This window comes from Hakea prostrata, chromosome 7 (genome assembly GCF_041222555.1).
Source record: "Hakea prostrata isolate BN-2017 chromosome 7, UWA_Hpros_2, whole genome shotgun sequence".
Classification (NCBI taxonomy): Eukaryota; Viridiplantae; Streptophyta; class Magnoliopsida; order Proteales; family Proteaceae; genus Hakea; species Hakea prostrata.
In genome coordinates, this window is record NC_142606.1 from 21661879 (window position 1) to 21684011 (window position 22133).

At 37.0% G+C, this 22133-nt stretch overlaps 3 protein-coding genes across 4 annotated transcripts; 2 read left to right on the plus strand and 1 right to left on the minus strand.

Annotated features, from left to right (window-relative positions):
* Nucleotides 1-1542: 1542 nt before the first annotated feature.
* LOC149010523 (uncharacterized protein At4g15545-like) lies at nucleotides 1543-9809 on the minus strand. Of its 2 annotated transcripts, none has more exons than XM_089162030.1 (9): nucleotides 9467-9809; nucleotides 9320-9388; nucleotides 9182-9238; nucleotides 8969-9032; nucleotides 8474-8566; nucleotides 8086-8346; nucleotides 3618-3660; nucleotides 3147-3225; nucleotides 1543-3066 (listed from the first exon to the last, which is right to left on the minus strand). In XM_089162030.1, exons 1-9 carry the CDS (start codon nucleotides 9758-9760, stop codon nucleotides 2974-2976), a joined length of 1053 nt encoding a protein of 350 aa, XP_089018156.1. In that variant the 5' UTR covers nucleotides 9761-9809; the 3' UTR covers nucleotides 1543-2973. The 2 variants fall into 2 exon arrangements, with proteins under 2 accessions (XP_089018156.1, XP_089018155.1); XM_089162029.1 differs by having other exon boundaries at nucleotides 1544-3066; nucleotides 8474-8569.
* A 3278-nt stretch (nucleotides 9810-13087) lies between these two features.
* Nucleotides 13088-15224, plus strand: LOC149010524 (peroxidase 60-like). The gene is made up of 4 exons (XM_089163738.1): nucleotides 13088-13404; nucleotides 13526-13705; nucleotides 13828-13993; nucleotides 14710-15224. The coding sequence occupies exons 1-4, from the start codon at nucleotides 13174-13176 to the stop codon at nucleotides 15147-15149; spliced, it is 1017 nt and encodes a 338-aa protein (XP_089019864.1). The 5' UTR covers nucleotides 13088-13173; the 3' UTR covers nucleotides 15150-15224.
* A 3983-nt stretch (nucleotides 15225-19207) lies between these two features.
* Nucleotides 19208-21102, plus strand: LOC149010525 (peroxidase 60-like). Its single transcript, XM_089163787.1, has 4 exons — nucleotides 19208-19552; nucleotides 19654-19833; nucleotides 19971-20136; nucleotides 20402-21102. Exons 1-4 carry the CDS (start codon nucleotides 19322-19324, stop codon nucleotides 20845-20847), a joined length of 1023 nt encoding a protein of 340 aa, XP_089019913.1. The 5' UTR covers nucleotides 19208-19321; the 3' UTR covers nucleotides 20848-21102.
* Nucleotides 21103-22133: the final 1031 nt, after the last annotated feature.

Below are 22133 nucleotides of genomic sequence, written 5' to 3' on the forward strand. Positions count from 1 at the left end.
ATGAATCTGAGAATTATACCCGTTTGGTTGTAAAAATCTCTAGATTCATGAAATCTACAGATTCACGTTTTTAGTGTAAAAAGGTGAATCTGTAGATTTATGGGTAAGGGGTGAAATCCAGAGATTTCAAAAAAGCTATACAATTGTACATTCACAAAAATCATGTCGATCAAATAAATTTTTAGGATGAATTCACAGATTTCATTCCACAACCAAACACTTAATTTTATAAATTATAACTCCATAGATTTGAAGTCTATAGATTTGAAATCTCTAGATATTTGAAATCTCCAAACTCATGTAACCAAACAGGCCCTTAAAAAATCTAGAGATTTCAAATCTAGAGATTTCAAATCTATAGATTTTATATTTATGGAGTTATGGTTCATAAAAGTAATTGTTTGGTTAGTCTAAATCTTTATAATGAAATCTGTAGATTCATTCTAAAAAAACTTCTATGGAGTCATGGTTCAAATGTTTAGCTTTTTTATAGTAGGGGTAAAATCCAGAGTTTTCACCTCATACCCATAAATCTATAGATTCACAAATTTATAGATTTCAAATCTATGGATTCATAATTTATAAAATTAACGGTTTGGTTAACCGAATATGTGGAATGAAATTTGTGGATTCATCAGTGACTTTTGTGAATGCGAAAATGTTTAGCGTCTTTATAATAGGGATGAAATCTCTGAATTTTACCTCATACTCATAAATCTACAAATTTACTGTTTTAGTATAAAAAGATAAATCTCTAGATTTCATGAATCTAAAGATTTTCACAACCAAAGATATATAAATCTCGCATTCATGAATCAAAAGATTTGAAATCTCCTAAACCTTTGATCCTGAAAAAATCTAAATATTCCAAAATATCTCTGATGGATGAATATGAGTAATGCTCCTGAACAGTGGTAGAAACGCCACCCACACCTCATAATTAGTATTTTTTGGTCCTTGTGGTGCTACAGCGGCACAGCGGATAGGTTCTTAATTGTTTTCAGGTTTGTTTGTTTGTTTGCTTTAATGGGGATTAAATTAAGTCTATTCTATCTATTAGAATATGCTTTAAATGATGATATTTATGAATGGTGTCCTCTGAGTCTGGGTAGAGACCACAGCAAATCCTGGCACTTATTTCGGGATTAGTTGGTATTGAAATTACACAAATGAACAACTCTCTCAGGCTGAAAATTACAGCAACCCAGTCGACCAGTTCCTTTCCTTTTCCCTCTTGTGCACACCAGCTTTTCTGGAGTTGGGTCGACCATTCTCAACTTGATTGGGCTACTAGATCAGGCTCCACTCCACTTATGTAATTTGGAACCAACCTGTAATAACATAGCTTTTTTTGTATATGAGAAATTCTTTAAACCATTCCACGCTTCTTCTTTTCTGCATTGAAACTTTTACTTTATCATGTGAGTATCTTAATGAAGGATGGCATACATTGTAGCTTTCATGTGTTCATATATAGTTTTCTAATAAATGTAAATGAGTGGGGCTTGCCATTGATTAATGGACCCCATCAATTCAACCTCTCTCCCTTTTGCAAAGTTATTTCTGTTCAGGTTTTGTCTTCACTTGTCGCATTTGTTTCAACACTGTCACTTGTTATGTTCTTCTGTTGTCGATTAAGCATGTATGTATATCCTCTGAGGCTCAGAAGTGTATATCAGGTACAGCCCAACCCTCAGCTGCAAAGATCTCTCCAAATTCCGGAAACTTGTTTCCCTTACCCAACCCTTTTGCTGTTCTTTCTCAATCTGAGGGAACAGATTCAAGCAGAGCTGGTGTGACTGTTCCTAATTCATCCATGGATTTAGAATAAAATATATGATCTTGAGGTGTAATGACTTATGATGGGATTTTAGAATCCATTTTGATGCAAATCCCATGACTAAATTTTATGTGATTGGCTTTTGAAGTGTCTTATTGTGTTGTAAGTGGAATCTGCAATGATATAGATCCCATGGCTGATTCTAAGTGATAAGCTTCTGGAGTATCTTGAAACGTCCATGAGCAAGAACATTATCACCCAGGCTCATCATCAACTCTTCCCCCTACTGAAGGGTGGGTGACATGATGAATGTTATGCAAATCCTTCTTCAAACTTGGATTTACAATTTACATATCATACATCAAAGACCACCTCCTGACAGCCAAAGCATTGGATCGAATAACTGCATTAACTTCATATCCTTGTCGGCTTTGGAGTTTCCTGTGCTGTAGCAGTATCTCCAGGTTCTAATCTCCATTATTCATGATTTGTTCAAAATTTGAGAGCTCCGAAATTGGACAAGGTTTCGCAAAGCGCAGGCATGACAGAATTGGGCTTCAGACCTTTCAGCCTCCAAAAGCGACCTTAATAGGGTCAAATCTGGACAATGAATTCGCAGCTTCACCCTTCAGCTCGTGCAAAATCAGGATTGATGGTGAAAACCAAGGCTGCATTGGTTGTCAAAATCTGATATTTACATGTCCAGCTCAATCAGAACCTGCCTTGTTTTCCAGTTTTCTAAGAACTTCCATAAGTATTGCTGTTACAAGTTTGCAAGAACAAGTTTAGCAGACTGAGAATGCAACTAGACCCTCGTATCTTTTAACCATTTGGTCGCCTATGTCAACTAAGAAAAGCTTAAAACAAAACATACCATTTATTATGCCTGTCAACTAAGAAAAGCTTAAAACAAAACAAACCATTTATTATTAGACTTTGATCTGTTATTTTATCAAGAGTCGCAGACAAATAACAAGGTTTACCAATGGAAGAAGGATTATACATAGAATCGTATGGGGATAACAAAATGAATACAGTATTTACAGAGGGTATTGTATAAGAATTACAAATGCAGTAACTTAATGAATTTTTTTTCTTGGAACTGGTGATTTATATATCGGGGAGGGGCTATTACATACACCACAACGAGATTCAAATCTTTACCTCTAGACTAAGAAGTGCTGGTCGTTAACTTAATGACTAGTACGCGTGATCAATCCCTCGAATATAGTGTAGAGGTCCTTGTTGTCAGGACCAAATATCTCATCTGCTTTTCGTAGTGTTTCCTGGAAACAAAGCAGACAGTTGGACCAAGCCGGATTCCATGAGAAATATTTCAGCAAGGAGAGTAAATGAAATCACATACCTCTTTTGTTTGCTTGTGAGAATTTAATTCCTTGACATTTGCTAGAAATGCTGCAAATTGTTCGTAAGAGAGACGAGTCCTGATGAAACAAAACAGAAATTATATTTAGAAGCTTTTTCTTTTTTACTCTAGGAAAGAAACTAAAAGATTGGGTTTTGAAGCTAGGGATGCAATCTGGAACCATAGGTGGCTGCTCATCATGGGTTAATGCCTACACCCTTTACACCCTCTCCCCTCCTTAAAAAATTAAAAACTACATATGAACATATCTGTAATTAAATATTATACAAAGTTGTGTGTGCAGGTAAAATACATGTAGAAGTCTCTCCCCTTATTTACCTTTTCTGTACACATATACGATATAAGTTTATATAAGTAATACTAGTCCAATTCATTCTAAAGAAAAGTAATACAAGTCCTACTAGTGGACCTATAAAGAGAGATTGGTTTCAAAAGAGGATATGTATATACCGGACTTGGCGGAAGAACTCTTTCCCATCGACTCGGGCTCGTCCTAAAATAAAAAGAGACAGAGAGATTGGTGTCAACACAAAAATGTAGTGCCAAACTGAATAATTAAAATATTATTAGCTGGCCTGGCCTTCCAATACAGTATCAGCTGAAAAACTCAAAACCATTTATATTTACTACAGCAAAAAAGCATACACATAACAACATAAGTACATAATTGGGTTCTAAACAAGTGACGTTCAAATCATGAATTAATGAAGCATTTACCTTCATCACCAGGAAAAGAGGACCAGGGAGTGGGGGAGTTATACATGAAAATGTTTCAGATGCATAGTATTTGGAACAAAATAAATGGGTTACAAATTCAAAACCACAACACAAGAACAAACAGAAGTATTTAGTGAGTATACATGCATGTTCTAGAAAAGGTATAAATGATGTCACATAGGTAACAGTAGCAACTTGGTTGCATTAATGATGGGGGCAAGTCCTAATCATGACAGGTTCATTTAGTTTCCCTGTTTTGGTGTTTTTCTTGCAAGGTGGTTTCCTATTATGTCTAATGCGGTAATACTCTTTATTAGATTGAACTCTCCTCATTACATTAATTATACGAACAGAAGGATAGCAATACAAACTGATTGTGTTGCCGGATGGATATTGCATCAGTTCTTCCATTGTTGCTCTCTTCTCTGATTCTGGTTTTACTTAAGGTTCTCATCTGTTACACTGAGTCAAAGCCATTCTGCAACCTGTTTCATCATTGGAAGCAGGTATGAAGCTCCTTGCAGGTCACAGCGACCTATGCTGCTTGATATCTTGTCATAGACCCTAGTTTTGGGAATAATATGATTAACTAGGTTCTCTATTTTTGGCATCATTCGGCATAAGTAGCTAAAATATACTGTATCCAATCTACTGAACTGAAAGTTTATGCTCCACCAAGTGGCATACTCTCTTTTTTATGGCTATGAAGTTTGATCACTATATCTATTCCACCCAGATGAAGTGGAAGTTTTGAGGGTTTGTTTACCCCTAGGAGGTTCCTTTTTGAAGCTCTGTTTTGCTCTTTTTTAGAAGCCCAAACAGCGCCTTTTTTTGTGAAAGAAGCTCAAACAGAGCTGGTAGTCTGTTTTCCCTAATTTTGTGGAAATCCAGATCTTGTCTGTCTTGAGATCTAACCAGTAGATTAACCCACTCTGGATTTGGGAGACTCAATCCAAAATTTGGGGTCTACCAACCACCAGGTCTTATTTTGTTTATCTTCTCCCACTTTTGAGGTTTATCTTACCAGATTTACATGCTTTTTCACCCTGCAATTTGCATCAGTCAATTATAACAGAATTTTCCACTGTTTGGTTTGATATTGCTCTAGCTGTGAGAACTTTGTGGTGATTCGCATTACTCAATTGACTTGTATTGGTGATCGTGGATATTCCATGTAAAATAAAGGTTGTTTCCATGGAAACTATGGACAACATTAATGTCCAGATCCACCACTATTAAAATCAAAGGTGTGGGAAATTATTTTTTATTGGCTCAAGTTGTCCAGGTCTATCAGTCAGAAAAGAATCTTGAAATTTCTGTAGTCTGTTCCTCCTGATTCAAGAAAACCATCTAAGATGAAAGCCTATGCAGAATAGACATGCTGGAGAATGACACCACTATCATCTGGATGTAGAACATTATGGATCAATCAACCATACGCAGCATAATACGTCATCTCACTGGTCATGTAGTGTGGGATGATCTGAAAAGAACCTTCCCTTCTCCTCTGTATGATCTATAAATGATAAGTGATAACCCATTCTCTCCCAAGCAGGATACAGACTCTCGAGTATTTCAACAATTTTACTTGTAAAAGAAGGGAACAAAATATGCATCATACAGTTCATACTACCAATCTGGAACAACTTCAACAGGAAGAATTTTAAAGCTCATGGCAGGGTTAGGTAGTACTATCATCTGGATGTAGAACATTATGAATCAATCAACCATACGCAGCATAATATTTCATCTCACTGGTCATGTAGTATGGGACGATCTGAAAAGGTTCCCTTTCCTTCTCCTCTGTATGATCTATAAATGATAACCCATTCTCTCCCAAGAAGGGTACAGATTCTCGAGTATTTCAACAATTTTACTTGTAGAAGATGGGAACAAAATATGCATCACACTACCAATCTGGAACAACAACTTCAAAAGGAAGAATTTTAAAGCTCATGGCATGGTTAGGTAGTATTATCAGTCTGCGAAGTGTAAAATTTTTCTGGAGTTACAAGTGGATGGCATGGTTAGTTAGTTGCTCCTTCCAGAGACAATATCTCACCTTTTTCAAGGAAGTCAGCCTTTGTTGCAGTTCGTAGGCAACGGTTCTCTCGGAGAGGGCATGGATGATATGGCTACGCCCATGGTGGAAGAGTTACAAGTGGATGGCAGAGTGACCTACTACCTAGACACTCTATGTTTTGTGGCAAGCCAATTACACAAAGTTGATCCTCATCAGGCTAAAATGACAAGCCAATTACAGAAAATTGATCATTGACAGGCTAAAACATGGTTGACGCATTGCAGGTTCCTCCCTTAGCTAATGGCTGCTACTTCTGATGATAACTACTGCAAAGATGTATTCATGCACACCTCCCTGAGCTTATCTCCATCCTGCCTCCTATGAAATGGAATTCTGCACCCTGTTGTGGGAGGAGAGCAATAGACATAGAAATGCCCTAGCATATGCTCTGCAACTCCTCAGACCTGCCACTTCATGTTTTCCCTGCAACAACCTCTATGGCCTTATTCTCCCCGTATCCCAGTGCTCCAAACTCAAGCTTCTCAAACAACATCATCCTGTTAAATTCGCTACCTAGATTGCACCTCTCGAACAGCAACCTTTGCAGCCTCATCAGTGCCTCCCATCTGCAACCTCACCCTCTTTCGCGAGAACACTGTAGATGAAGACCCAATTTGCTCCAAGAAGGCCATAATTGTGTAGCACTAAAGCACCGAACAAACAAATCTATGTTTTCATTTCTCAGGCGACAGCTTTCCATCTTGTTTCTCTTCCTATATCTTCAACCAATCATTTAACTCCATTTCTCTGTACCTTTTCTGTTTTTGTTCTTCTTTATTTCCTGGATAAGGGTTTTGGTCTGGTATTTATGCGGAATTTGAGTTCCAAAAAGTCCAGATGTATTCACCACTCTTCTTTTTTAGTTTCTGTTATCCGAGTTACAATTTGCAAGTAATTTTTCTGCAAATGCTTGTAACCTGCCTACTTGGACAAAACCCTTTCATTTAAGACGTGGTTCTGAGTTCATCTTTGGAGAAGATGAAGCTGAAAAGGTGAATTTTGATTGTGATTTAACTAATTAAAGATAACTAATTAAAGAGAGAAGGGAAGATGAGGAGTTGTTTTGGTTGGAAAAAGATGGGTTGAGAAAATGGATCTGTTTTATGCATGGAAAAGATGGAAAGTTTCAGCCTAAATAACAGGAAGCTGCTGCCATAACTGATTAACAGGAAGAAACAAAAGGAGTAAAGGTACTTAAGAACCAAACATGCTCCATGGTGCCTCATATGCAGATACAAGGGGCCAGCCCATTATCTAAAGGAGGCTCCTGTTTAGTTTGCTTGAAGACTCAGGTTCCATTCAGTTGACTGGCATAGTTGATGAGATGGTTTTCCTCCATGAGATCTCAATCAATATTTTTTGTTTTTTCATCTTGTGCAACTAGAAAACTTCATTCTTTACCAATTACTAAGGAGAGTCTTCCCACGGCAAGCATATCAAGTAGGATCGATTGAACAAAATAAGTGAGGATAGCATTGAACAATTGATCGGCTAGGGATCAGATAGGTGTTGAGTGTTTTCGCTCTACCCTTTATCGCTGATGTGTACAAAAGAAATACATAGAGGATTAATTGATAGCAAAACAAGTCTTTCTGGGTTTTACTTTGATTTTTCTTTTTTTGGCCAATTCCCTCATCATGTTGGACAAGTTGATCATTTGATTGAGGGGAACCATCCCAGTTAGGCTAACAAGTGAGGCTAAAAAACATGCATGACTCGCTCTTGCTCTTACCTGACAAGGAGGACTCTAGCCTCTACCTATATTATAGGCTCATTAAGGCAGCACAATATAGAGAATATCAATTTGACTGAAGTCCCAAACACAAATAACCTAATGTAAGCTTATTTCTAATCAAATAAACCTCTAGTTAGATGATTTAACTGCAGTAGAACATGCATTTCCTCAGTTTCTATGATCCATCATTCAGTGAACTTTCCCTTCAGTTATTCAAACAACAAGAACATTAGTTTCTGACGGACCATTTAATCTTGTAACTATGGCTGCACCACATTTAACCTCTAGAATAATTAGACTCTGAATAGCTTTCAATACCATCATTCAGACAGATTTCAAGTAATATTCATAAATAAATCAGACAGAGAGTTCTCAGATCTAACCAGTTTGAGATCCTATATCAGCAGAGCTTGTTATTGAACTCTGTTGGCTTGACGGCAAAGAAGAAAATGTTGAAGTCCTATCATCAAACATGCCTCTCGTGGTTGAAAATGAAAGTGAATGCCGCCTTGGTGATGCTGGCTTAGATGTTATTGTTGGGGATGTTGATGCAGAGAGATTTTGTGGAGAACCTGGAGGAGTTAACCTTGGAGTGCTACTTTGGGATGCTAACAGAAGGCTTTGGGATATACGAGGTCTTGAAGCTGAAAAAGTAGTTATAACGAAAAGTTTAAGTTAAATAAGCAAAAGCACTGAAATTGGAAAAGGTAAGCTATATCTGAGACAGAGACCGATATCTAGGTCATTTAAGGAAACCAAAAAGCAATATACCATCAATCTCAGTATCGTCATTGAACGAGTTTCCTGCTTCTGAGAACTGATTCCGAATTGAAGAATACTTTGATGGTGGTAATCTAGCTCCTCCTCCTGGAAAATTTCAGAGAGAACTTCTGAATAAACCTATATCAATCCCAAGTTCAGGCTACAAATAATTATAAATTGTGTCGCTAAATGTCTTGATCACATGCAAGGAGACAAGCTCTACAATTTAACGCAACCTGAGAAGAATTATTGGGAGACCAAATTCGGTACTTGGATGATCATACACCAGTAAACTATTGCATTCAAATTTTTTTTTTTTGGGTAAAAACTATTGCATTCTCTAGGGAGCTTATGAAGTAGAATTGAATAAAAAAATGGGTCCAATCCATTTGATTCGGCACAAACCCAAAAGTGCAGAAATCCATCCGCAAGGACTATCAAAGGACACAAAAATTTCTACTTCTATGAAATAAATAAATAAAGTTCAAAAAGTAGTTATGAGACCTCCAACAGGTGACGTAGAAGATGAACTCTCATGGCTAGTTGCAACAACTTTATAACCTCCTGCCTGCAATAGAAAGAAAAAAATAAAAAGGTTACTGGAATCTGTCAGATGCACCTAAAAGGTAAAGGAGGACTTATCAAACTCATAAGGAATGAACTAGTAATTTAATGTCCAGAATGAATGATGAATAATACTAAAGAAGAGAAATTTACAGAATCCTCGCCATCCTCTTCAAGTGACTGCATAAGGGTTTTCCTGAAGACTTCCAACTGCACAAATGGGAATGGAGTGACACATAGCGTAACAGACTCAATAAAAGAGAAAACAGAAATCCATGATTAAAATTCTACCTTGGAAACATCTCGGTTGAGTTTATTAACGGTGCTGGACAGGGAATTGTTCTCCTTCAACAAGCGTTCCTGCAACAATTACAAAAAAAGGTCAGAGCATCTCCGAGTGAAGGAAGAAGAGAAGAAGAAGGGAGAAGCAGAATTTACCTTTTCCTGATCGGCACGGAGGAGTCGATCGGAAGTTTCGGCGAGAGAGGATTCGAGAGATTTGAGCTGAGCCTGTAGGTCAGAGATGAGATCGTCCTTGTCGTCGAGACAGGATTGGAGGGAGGCGCATTCAGATTCGAGCTTGGAGAGACGTGTCGAAAGGGCAATGGATGTGATCTTACGTGCCACGTCCAGTTGTTCGAAGGGATCGGACGGGAGAACCGAGAGGATTTCGTCCGGAATATCAATGGCTGGTCTTGCTGTGGATGTCGGCGTAGAATCCGCCTCAGCCATTACTCTTTGCTTGGTCTGGTCTCGTCTCTCTGGGGGTAATTGGTATGTGAAATTGTAGAATTTGGTATTTATCCTCGTGGAATCTGAGAGTCTCTAATACGCCTACTGATGGAGAGTGGGCAAGGACATAATTTCGCTGTTGCTTGGACTTTGCGCAATAAATGAGGAAGACCATAAGCCATTCACTTTGAGCGGTGGGATCGAAATTTCGGTTGACATTTCGATCTTGACCGTCGAAATTCAACGGTTGAGATCGAAATTTCGAATCTTACGGCCGAAATTTCGACTTGATGATCTTGCGCATTTAATGGACAGGATCTAAGCTTTTTCGACATAATTTGTGGTGGGCTTTGTTCCAAGTTATCCCTTTCATTTGTCACATTCCACGTTTAGAAATGGCAAAATCGATAACGAATCGGATTGCATGGATTTTAATACAGACGGGAATCGGTGTCGGATCGGATCCTGAGACCCATGGCCCTCCCCTAAACAAACTTCTTCTCTCGTTCTCTCATTTCACATTTCTTTCTATTTTTTATTTCATTTCATACGTCCCATCTAATATCCACATCTTTCACTATTCAATCTAATCTCTCACCTCACCCCTCGTGGTCCTCCCATATTCTAGCTTTTTATTTATTTTTTTATTCTCTCACGTAAGCTCTCCTTCTCTCTGACGTTTCGGATTGTTCGCAAACAGCTGGCTTCTTTTCACATTTTGGATTGTTCACAAAAAGTTTGATTTGTTAAGAATTAATTAAAAAAAAAAAAACATGATAATTATTTTTTTAGAATATAAAGAACACGTTTATATAATTATAAAAATAAAAAAGTAATAATTAAATAAAAAAAATAGTACAAAGAGTAGGCTTACGTTAGGTCTTTGGGAGAGTGGAGCATGGGGAGGACAGCCCACTTAGATGGAGAGGAATCTGGATTTGTCTTTCGAACAAAAGTTTGTCTTTATTTTCATATAGACGTCAAGATTAATCCTTTGCTGATGACCACATCGGTGGCAATTAAGGACGGTTCATCTTTGCATTAATATTGCTGAACTTTTTTATGGGAAAAAAAAAAAGTTCATCGACATAAAATGTTAATTTGATGGCATATCTTATTTAGAATAGACATGTAGTGGTTCAACCATGAGAGCTTTCTATTCAGTTTCTTATTGTAAATGGGAGGTCCTCCTAGTGTAGTTGTAACATTTGCACTTGCTAGCGCTTTGTTTAGTTGTGAAGGAAAGTGGAGGGAAGGGAAGTGAAATTTTGTTAACAAATAAAGATAAAGAAACTTTTGTAATCCTCAATGTGATTGCATTGTATTTAGTAATAGTATATTATAAATACAACACTTAAAAGGAAATAGCTCAAAGTAAAGTGAAATTTAATGGGATTCACGTCCTTTGCAATTAGTAATCCTGTAATTCCTATAATTAATCATTAGGCTTATGATAATTGACAAGAAAATATCCAAAGATCACAATTAAAACCCATATTTGTAAAAAAAGCTGATCTTCTACGACAATGTCTTCCCTATTGTCTTTCTCTTTACTTACACCATTCGTAAAGATTTCCACCCTTGCTCTCTTTTTTTACAATCTGTTTCCTCTTCTTTCGTCAATTCAATCACTATATTCTTCTTATATATGTTCTTCAATCTCTTTCTTTCTTTTTTCTTTAATGAAGCCATTAATAATGTAAATGACCCTATTTTAATGTGTAAAAGATAGAGTTTCCAAAGGGTTCACGAATTTGGAATTTGGGGGAAATTTCAGGAATTTACGAGAGTAGTTTCTAATTGGTTTTAATTGTGATCATTGGATATTTTATTGCGACTTGTCATATTCCTAATGATTAATTATAGGGAATTGCAAGATTACTAATTGTAGAGGACGTAAATCCAATTTTTAATGAGTATGCCTCCTCTTCTTCACAATGTAGCACTACTTCCGCCTCTGTGACATGAAAGTTTTCCACATAGTTTTCTTTTGCTTCCATATCTTGGTGCATTTTTAGTAACTCAAACAACTTGCTCAATGATTCACAGCTTTGGATGTCTTGGAGAGTTTTTTTTCAATGGCTTTGTGCCTTCACCACCACCATCTCTTTGATCGTCAACAGCTTGAAGATCTTTTCCAACCATTTGTTTTTCAGTGCCAGCCTAATCAAAAGGTTTTGAGGCTTCTTGATGACTACTATTTTGGAGATCTGCAGTTTTCTCGTCGAGGTTGGTTTGAAAATCTTGAGGTACCACAACCATGCTGTCAAAATCTGGAGGTTCCTTTTCATGAATGTTGTGATGGCGGACTCCTCTATCCCATGCCATTAGAAAAGGGTTTCAACTCCAGGTGATCTGACCTTTGCACCACCCACTTGCCAATACAGGTTCTCTTATTGTGATTCTAATGGAGAAGGCAAGGGCCCTAAATTTTGTTCTCTGCAATTTTTCTTCGACTGGCCCCCTTGTAGTGTTGATGAAGCTTTGTCTTTTCAAACACCAAAGCTATAGAAATATTGCAGTGTGTTTTGGGATAACTAGTGCATGTTGATGTACTTACTGGTAAGGTCAACTGGCATTTCAACTCAACAACTTCACAGAACGACTCTAATAACTAAGGTTTTGGGTTTCAACATAATGGAGCATGTTTGTTCGGCCATGCACCCTTTGTTGCCAGTTCATTGTTCGATATATTTTTTTGGTATCATTAACTGGTGAAAGTATTCACAATTTTGTGCTTCGCATAGAATTCTATGTTTACAGCAATGTTTGTGGCGATTTTTTTTGTTTCAACCATCTGTAACGCACTGTCCCATTGATATGTCATACAATTTTGACATATTTTCTTCCCTCATATTTGATGTGCTATACCTAACCCATGAGTAATCCATGTCCTCTAAGTGAATAAAATTTTAATAACCAAATATGAAATCATTTGGAATTAGTCATGTAATCAGATATAGCACTGTACACGAATGATAATGGAAAATTTTCTTCCCATCCTTTAAATTTTCCTTGCAACTAAAGGAAACCATGGTGCAACTGGGTTTTGTTTTATGTTTTCTCCAGCTTTTCCTCCCTTTTTTTCTGAGTTTGTTAGTTATGAATCATTGTCAACATATGCAAGTTGACAAAGCTCCGTGTCAAACAAAAAAGTAATTGGATCGTTCTGCTCAGATTGTTCCCTTGACTTTTAATTTCATGCCTTTTTTTTGCGCCATTGCATAGCTGTCTCGATGTCGCTTGCAGAGATACAGGGTTGCACGTCCAAGCTACTTCTGAAACTAAGAGATGGTCATCCATTAATTTCAGTCAATCCAAAGCAAGCTTCAACTCCTTATTCGCTCCATAAATACCAGAGAAGATACCCTCAATCTTTGTCTTGTGGTAATCATAATCAACTGCAGAAGAAGATGAAAGCCATATCAACAACAGTTGCTGTCGTTCTCAGCTTAGTAGTTCTACTGAACTACATGTGTATGTGTTATGGTGATCTCCGGATAGGTTACTACGCTGGAAGATGTCCTAACAATCATACAGACGTTGAGCAGATCGTGAAGAATTCTATAGCTGCACAGTTTGCATTGGACATAACCATTGTCCCTGCACTTCTGCGCTTGCAATTCCATGATTGTTTTGTCAGGGTAAGAACCAAGAAGCTTAAGCTTCCAATTTGGTTTGTAATAAGCAAAGCTCGTTCAATCTATATTAGCTTCCATTAATGTGGATCTTAAATGATTTTTCTTCTGGTTTCTGAATGAATAGGGATGTGATGCATCAATACTCTTGGATGGCCCTAACAGTGAGAAAGATGCACCTCCAAACTTAACTGTAAGAGGTTATGATGTCATCGACAAAGCTAAAGCCGCAGTAGAGCAAAGTTGCCCTGGGATCGTATCTTGTGCTGATATAATTATCATGGCTGCTAGAGAAGCTGTTGTCCTGGTAGACGCTTCTTTATGTTTTCTTCTTTGTATGATCACCCTACCAACATTTGATGGGTTTTGCTTTTTGATTTCTAATAAATGTTGGTATTCAAAACGTTTGTGATTGCTTACATGTCGCAGGGTGGAGGACAACAATTTGAAGTAATGACAGGGAGAAGAGATGGCCTAGAATCCCTCTTAAACGAAGCTGTGAATCTTCTACCTCCTGCAGAGATTTCTGTTAGTGATTCTATCGCCTTATTTGGGAGTCTGGGAATCGATGTTCCAGATATGGTTACTCTCATTGGTACGTAAGGACTTACATTCTTTGAAGAGCAAATTACATCACACCCACTAGATTTGCAGATTATTATGTCTACACCCCTGAAATTTTTACTATTATATTTTTATCTGGCAAACAAAAAAAAAAGTATATAATAAAATAAAATAATATAATAACAACAATAGATTAAGTTGACTGTATTTTTTAAATTCCATTATATCTCTCCTCTTACCTCAAACCTTTGGACTTTGAAGAAAAGAAAGAAAAAGAAGCCAAAGATTATTTCTCCAATTCTTTTTCTAACTTCTAAAAGAATTCAGCAAGGGTAAATATGTCCTTTTTTTAATTAACAATTTTAGGCACAAGGAGACCTTTGCAATAGAAAAATTTTCAAACACTGTAAATATAATAGTCTCTAAACTCACGGGGTTAAGTGATGACTTAGCATCTACTATATTTTTCAAATTTCCTTGTTGTCCTCCTTTAGCCTCAAACCTGTGTAATTTCAACTTAAAAAAGAAAAAAAAAAAAAAAAAAAAAAAAAAAAGGTAACTTCTTAATGGTCTAACCCATTAAAAGAATGAACAAGTGGAAGTATGTATTTTTATTTAAAACTAAAAGTTTTAGGCACATGGATGTTTGTATAGGAAAAAAAAAATTAAGGGTGTATTTATAATTTACTCTTTTTTAAATTATTGCTAATAACTAGTCTTGATAATTTGGTGTATCTATGTGTTCAGGTTCACATACAGTAGGGGTTTCACATTGTTCTTCCTTTAAAGATCGTCTCTATAATTACAACAACACAGGAATGCCGGATCCAACGATGAATCGTGCTCTACTTAACTCACTAAGAGGAACATGTCCAAACGCCTCAACAATCGACAACATCGCGAATCTGGATCAAAACCCTTTGAGTTTTAACGCTGTTGATAACTCGTACTTCATGCAGATTCAGGGAAATAAAGGAGTTCTGGGAATTGATCAAGAGATAGATCTGGACATGCGAACTAATGTAACAGTGCAACTGCTGGCCCAAAATAATATGCTCTTCAATGTACAATTTGCTGCTGCCCTAGTGAAATTGGGATCTGTAAATGTCGTTTTAGAACCTCTAGGAGAGATTAGGAGATCATGTCGATCTACTAATGCCTCTCCAGCTCCACCCCCAGCCACCTAGTGGTTAACATACTAGTCTATAAATGTAATTGGGAAAGGTATTTGCAGGCAATGAAGAATATTGTTCCTTCTCTCTCTCTCTTGTGTGTGTGTTCTTCTTCTTCCCCAACCCTATTCCTTTCTGAATTCTTTTCCTAACCCTCTTGAATTTCTTCTTCTTCTATGAGCTCAAGATACGGGTTCGTATCATTGGGTTTTAATTGTGATCATTGGATATTATATTGAGACTTGTCACAAACCTAATGATTAATTATAGGGAATTTCAAGATTACTAATTGTATTTGAATCCAATTTTCAATGAGTATGCCTCATCTTCTTCACAATGTAGCACTACTTCCACCTTTGTGACATGAAAGTTTTCCACCATAGTGGCATGATCTTCTGCCCTTGTGGCGTGGTCCTTCTTCCTAGTGACAATTTTCTTTTGCTTCCATATCTTGGTGCATTTTTAGTAACTCATCAAACAACCTCCATGATTCACAGTTTTGGACATGTCATGGAGAGGTTTTCTCAATGGCTTTGTGCCTTCACCACCACCATCTCTTTGATCGTCAACAGCTTGAAGATCTTTTCCAACCATTTGTTCTTCAGTGCCAACCTAATCAAAAGGTTTTGATGATTCTTAATTACTATTATTTTGGAGATCTATGGTTTTCTTGTTGAGGCTGGTTTGAAAATCTTGAGGTACTGCAACCATGCTATCAAATCTGAAGGTACCTCTTCATGAATGTTTGTGATGGTGCATGGACTCCTCGATTCCATGCCATTAGAAAAGGATTTCAACCCTAGGTGATTTGGCCTTTGCACCACCACCCACTTGCTAATATAGGTTATCTTATTGGGATTTTAATGGAAAAGGCAAGGGCCCTAAGTTTTGTTCTTTGCAATTTTTCTCCGACTGGCCCCCTTTGGTGTTGATGAAGCTCTATTTTCTCAAACACGGAAGCTATGGAAATAGTGTGTTTTGGGATCACTAGTGCATGTTGATGTACTTATTGGTAAGGTCAACTGGGATTTCAACTCAACAACTTCACACAAGGACTCTATTAACTAAAATTTGGGTTCCAGCATAATGGAGCATGTTTGTTTGGCCATGCACCCTTTGTTGCCAGTTCATTGTTCGATATATTTGTCATATATTTTATTGTTGAAAGTTGTATTTACAACTTTGTGCTTCGCATAGAATTCAATGTTTACAGCATGTTTGTGGCGATTTTTTTTGTTTCAACCATTTGTTGCCCTAAAAGGCAATGTCCCCAGGGGCGGACCCACAGAGCCGGGGCCATCCCCTCCATTTTATAAAAAATTATATTAATTCCTTTATTTTTTTTTTCCAGTGTTTCTCTTCTCACATGTGAAATATCACTAATTCCCCCCCCCCCCAAATATTGAGAACAATTTTTAAAGGTAAAATAATAGGTATAAATGTGGTTCTTAATTAAAAACTATCTTCTCAATCCCTATTTATTCTTCCTCTCTTCTCTCTCATTTTTTCTTCCTATTTATTCTCTTCTCTTTCTATAAACGTGGGTTAAAGGAAATTTTTGAAAAAAAAATCTTATTAAGTATTCAAAATGTCATTCCTAATTTTAAATTAATTCATCAATCCCTATTTATTCTCTTGTATCTCCTCTCTCCTCTCTCCTCTTTTCTTCCTATTTACTCTCTTCCCTTTCTTTCTTTCTTTCTTTCTTCTTCTTTTTTTTTCTTCGGTACAGAGACGGGGCTAAACAACCCAAAGGAAGTAAGAAACAAACAGAAAATTTAACTTAAACAAGACTCTCTATCCACCATGAGAATTCCTTCTAACCTAGCTGGAGGATCTGGGAAGAAAGCCCATGGGTCCAAGGGACAAAGTTGCACCCTAGACATCCAGTCAGCGGCTTTGTTTGCTTCTCTACCAATATGAACAAACCTCACCCTTCCATTAACACCTGAAAGGGTTTTTATTTCCTCAATGAAGCGAACAATACTCCCTTGTGCATGCCTACAAGGGTCAAGGAGAGCAACAACTTCCTTAGAATCAGATTCGACTTGAATCTGACAAAACCCCAAACTCCATGCCAATCTAAGGCCTTCGATGATCGCTATTAATTATGCTTCAAGGACTGAACACAAAGGAATCTTCCTTGCAAAACCTCCCTTGAACAGCCCATCTTGATCCCGCAAACACCCCCCACCTGCATATAGTTCTCCTTTCTATTAAGAGAAGCATCCACATTGCACTTTATCCGGTCACCTATAGGAGCTTTCCACATGTCCAAAACCTTTGAATTCTTCTTGTTTGGCAGCATTGGTGAGCACATTGACTAGGGGTGTCAACTTGCAGCCCGAACAGTTAAAATCGAACCGAACCGGCCCAAACCGATCCTTAATGGGCCGTAATTGGGCCGAGGGTGGCAGAGCCCGCACCAATCCGAACCCAAACCGCCACCCGTTATAACCCGTTTTACAACCCGTTATATAGTTTAACATTAAATATTATTTGAATAATCATATTACCATTAGGTAGTTGATATAGACTATCTGAAAAATTGAGCATAAATTTAAAGATCAAATAGTCATTCTACTACTTGTAAGAGATAATTAGAAAGATTAAGTATGAAAGTCCAATTGAATGTACAAAGTTTGTTTAAATTAAGTAAATATTTTTCTTGCATATCATAAATTATTAGCTCAAACCATTAGTCAACCCGAGTATAGACTGTTAGGCCAAACCGTTAGTTAGCCTGCACCCAAACCGCACCAAACCGAAACCGGCCCGAAACCGTTATTTTGCTAACGGGCCGTTTGGGCTGAGTGTTTTTTAGCCCGAAATCGCCCGAAATCGCACCGTTGACATCCCTAACATTGACCAAGCAGCAACCACCGTTCTCACGTAGTCTTCGATCAACTTCAACCCAGCACTTGGTCGAACAAACTCCTCTTCATGTATATCACTATTTCTCCAATTCCAAAGAGAATAGGTAGCACAAGTGAACCAAGCTGTCCAACTCCCCCTCGATTTGGACATGGAACCACAAAGATTAATGGAGAACCATTCTATAAACGTGGATTAAGGAAAATTTGGAAAAAAATATTCTCCACAATTAGGTACTGTTTCTCTTTCTCAATTATTCATGGTTTATCTTTTTCTCATTTTTTTTTTGTTATTCTTTCACTCTTCGGCCCCCCTCCAATGTTGAATCTTGGTTTCGCCCCTTGAGTGTCCCCATTGACATGTTAGATAGTTTTGACATAGTTTATTCCGTGGTATTTGATGTGCTATGCCTAACCCATGAGTAATCAATGTCCTCTACATGAATAAATTTAATGACCAAATATGAAATCATTTGGAATTAGTAATGTAATTAGATATGGTATTGAACACGAATGATCATGGAAAATTTTCTTCGCATCCTATAAATTTACCTTGCAACCAAAAGAAACCAATTGAGGTGCAAGTGGTTTTTTTCTTTTTTTGAATTCGAAAAGTTTATATATAGGGTGGAGGGAATATATTTCTAATATAAGTGCCGCCAGATGGGTGTGAACCTGGACCTCCCGGGGGTGCGGGGCAGTGCAATTGGGTTTTGTTTTATCTTTTCTCAACTTTCTCCGCCCTATTCTTCTGAGTTGTTTTTTTTTTTTTTGAATTCAAAAAGTTTATATATAGGGTGGAGGGAATATATTCTAATATAGGTTCCACCACATGGGTGCAAACCCGGACCTCCCCGGGGAGGTGTGGAGAGGTGCAACTGGTTTTTGTTTTATCTTTTCTCAACTTTGTCCTCCGTATTCTTCTGAGTTTCTTAGTATCCTCCCTTTCTTAGTGAAGGAACACAAGTATCAGTGCCCACGTCGATGCCTTTTTGTTAGTAATATATATATATAGAGATCGATTATCAATAATGCAAGTTGACAAAGCGTCGTGTCAAACAAAAAAAGTAATTGGTTCGTTGAGGTGAGATTGTTCCCTTGACTGTTAATTGCATGCTTATTAGTGCCATTGTATGGCTGTCTCGATGTCGCTTTCAGAGATACAGGGTTGCACGTCCAAACCACTTCTGAAACTAAGAGATGGTCATCCATTTCAATCCAAAGCAAGCTTCAACTCCTTATTAGCTCCATAAATACCAGAGAAGATACCCTCAATCTTGGTCTTGTGGTAATCATAATCAACAGCAAAAGAAGATGAAATCCATATCAACAACAGTTGCTGTCGTTCTCAGCTTAGTTGTTCTACAGAACTACATGTGTTTGTGTTATGGTGATCTCCGGATACGTTACTACGCTGGGACTTGTCCTAACAATCATACAGACGTTGAGCAGATTGTGAAAAATTCTATAGCTGCACAGGTTGCATTGGACGTAACCATTATCCCTGCACTTCTGCGCTTGCAATTCCATGATTGTTTTGTCAGGGTAAGAATCAAAAAGCTTCCAATGTGGTTTGTAATAAGAATCAAAAAGCTTCCATTAATGTCGATCTTAAATGATTTTTCTTCTGGTTTCTGAGTGAATAGGGATGTGATGCATCAATACTCTTGGATGGCCCTAACAGTGAGAAAGATGCACCTCCAAACTTAACTGTAAGAGGTTATGATGTCATCGATAAAGCTAAAGCCGCAGTAGAGGAAAGTTGCCCTGGTATCGTATCTTGTGCTGATATAATTATCATGGCTGCTAGAGAAGCTGTTGTCCTGGTAGGCGCTTCTTTATGTTTTCTTCTTTGTATGATCACCTCACCAGCATTCGGATCTGGCTAGAATTGATGGGTTTTGCTTTTGATTTCTAATAAATGTTGGTATTCAAAACGTTTGTAATTGCTTACATGTTGCAGGGTGGAGGACATTACTTTGAAGTAATGACAGGGAGAAGAGATGGCCTAGAATCCCTCTTAGGCGAAGCTGTGAATCTTCTACCTCCTGCAGAGATTTCTGTTAGTGATTCTATCGCCTTATTTGGGAGTCTGGGAATCGATGTTCCAGATATGGTTACTCTCATTGGTATGTAAGGAGTTACATTCTTTCAAGATCAAATTACATTACACCCACTACGTTTGCAAACTATTATGTCCACACCCTTAAATTTTCACTATTATATTTGCATCTGGATAAAAATAAATAAAATATGTATTTTTATTTAAAACTAAAAGTTTTAGGCACTTGCATGTTTGTATAGGAGAAAATTTAAGGTTGTATTTATAAGTTATTCTTTTTTAAATTACTGCTAATAACTAGTCCTAATAATTTGGTGCGTCTGTGTGTTTAGGTTCACATACAGTAGGGGTTTCACATTGTTCTTCCTTCAAAGATCGTCTCTATAATTACAACAACACAGGACTGCCGGATCCAACGATAGATCATGCTCTACTTGACTCACTAAGAGGAACATGTCCAAACACCTCAACAATCGACAACATCGCAAATCTGGATCAAAACCCTCTAAGTTTTAACACTGTTGATAACTCGTTCTTCATGCAGATTCAGGGAAATAAAGGAGTTCTGGGAATTGATCAAGAGATAGATGTAGACATGCGAACTAATGTTACAGTGCAACTGTTGGCCAACGATAATACATTCTTCAATGCACAATTTGCTGCTGCCCTAGTGAAATTGGGATCTGTAAATGTTGTTTTAGAACCTCTAGGAGAGATTAGGAGATCATGTCGATCTACTAATGCCTCTCCTGCTCCATCCCCACCACCTAGTGGTTAACATACTGGGCTTTTTTTTATTTTTATTTTTATTTTTATTTTTATCATGTATAAGGAAGATATATATTTTCTTTTCTTTTCTTCTTCTTTTTTTTTTTAATTTTTTTTATTTAATTCTAGAGTTTTTGCATGTTTCTCATCAGCATTCATGTGTCACTTTGTTGCCTGAAAAGTGAAGGTGAAGTGAATTAGTCATGTTGTTATGACTAATATATGGTTTCGTAATATTATAGAAAATTAAATAAATCGTTGAACAAGATTGGTAGTCTCATGCAAATCTACACGCTTAATTTTTTTGATTATATCTGTTCCAACTTCTTGCCCTACTACATGTATTCCATTTGATTCTTTTATTTTTCTCTCTGATTGTTGTATATAATGGGCATAATATCAGGTCTCGCAATATATTTTAAAAATAATGATGCCAGACCATTTTCTAAAGAGAATTATTTTTAGAGTTTTAGATGTATGGAAAGGTCTAGAAATCTATTTTCTAATGCAATAAACGATGAGTCATTTGTTATTTTTTAGAGGGAGTTATGATTATTTGTCTATATGGGATTTCTAGTCCTACGCAATTTCTGATGTCTTGTAAAATGCCCTTCTCTAGTTTCAAAAATGTTCATTTAATGTGGAACACTAGTAAAACTTCATGTGCATATACATGAGGTATTTTGTCATTTTAAAAATTAATTTTATTAATTTGAAATCATATTTTCCCCATATTTTCTTTATTTTTTCAAGGTGATCTTCTAATCTAACAATTAATCCAATATGAAAAATAATACATAAGGCTAAAATCAATGTTTCAAACAGTATATACATAGAGTGAGTTGAATAACCCAAAAACAGTCACATCTATCGTCAAAATTATTAAAAAGGAGAAGACATTGGATTTAAGGTTTTTCTTGAAAGATACTCCCCCCAACTTTTAAGGTTTTTCTTTTTATAATTTAATTGGTATTAATTTTGAATACACAGAGTAATAAGAAATACAAAGAGTTGGGAGTTAAGATATACTTATTCTTACCTGTGTATATGGTGATCCAGCCAAGGGCTAAATGTCAAATTGTATGGGATAAACTTATAAGCCTTGGTAACAAGGGGGGGGGGGGGAGAAATGGTGTTATATTGGTGACTTTAACTCTCATGTGGGTTGGCATGAAAAGGCAGGAGAAAATAAAGAAGGTAGGAGGGATATGGAAGCATTCCAGGAAATGTTGGATCTTTGTCAATTAATGGATCTAGGATCTAATGGTCCGGTGTATACCTGGAGTAACAGAAGGT

Bases quoted from the DNA above. Each gene is read 5' to 3' on its own strand.
- LOC149010523 (XM_089162029.1), bottom strand. From the start codon at position 9,760: ATGGCTGAGGCGGATTCTACGCCGACATCCACAGCAAGACCAGCCATT. The intron at 9,389-9,466 runs GTAAATTCTGCT...TAATTGTTGCAG, and splicing joins TCCGTGCCGATCAGGAAAAG to GAACGCTTGTTGAAGGAGAA. The intron at 3,661-8,085 runs GTTAGATCTGAG...TTTTTATTTTAG, and splicing joins TGATATAGGATCTCAAACTG to GACGAGCCCGAGTCGATGGG.
- LOC149010524 (XM_089163738.1), top strand. From the start codon at position 13,174: ATGAAAGCCATATCAACAACAGTTGCTGTCGTTCTCAGCTTAGTAGTT. The intron at 13,405-13,525 runs GTAAGAACCAAG...CTGAATGAATAG, and splicing joins TCCATGATTGTTTTGTCAGG to GGATGTGATGCATCAATACT. The intron at 13,706-13,827 runs GTAGACGCTTCT...TACATGTCGCAG, and splicing joins CTAGAGAAGCTGTTGTCCTG to GGTGGAGGACAACAATTTGA.
- LOC149010525 (XM_089163787.1), top strand. From the start codon at position 19,322: ATGAAATCCATATCAACAACAGTTGCTGTCGTTCTCAGCTTAGTTGTT. The intron at 19,553-19,653 runs GTAAGAATCAAA...CTGAGTGAATAG, and splicing joins TCCATGATTGTTTTGTCAGG to GGATGTGATGCATCAATACT. The intron at 19,834-19,970 runs GTAGGCGCTTCT...TACATGTTGCAG, and splicing joins CTAGAGAAGCTGTTGTCCTG to GGTGGAGGACATTACTTTGA.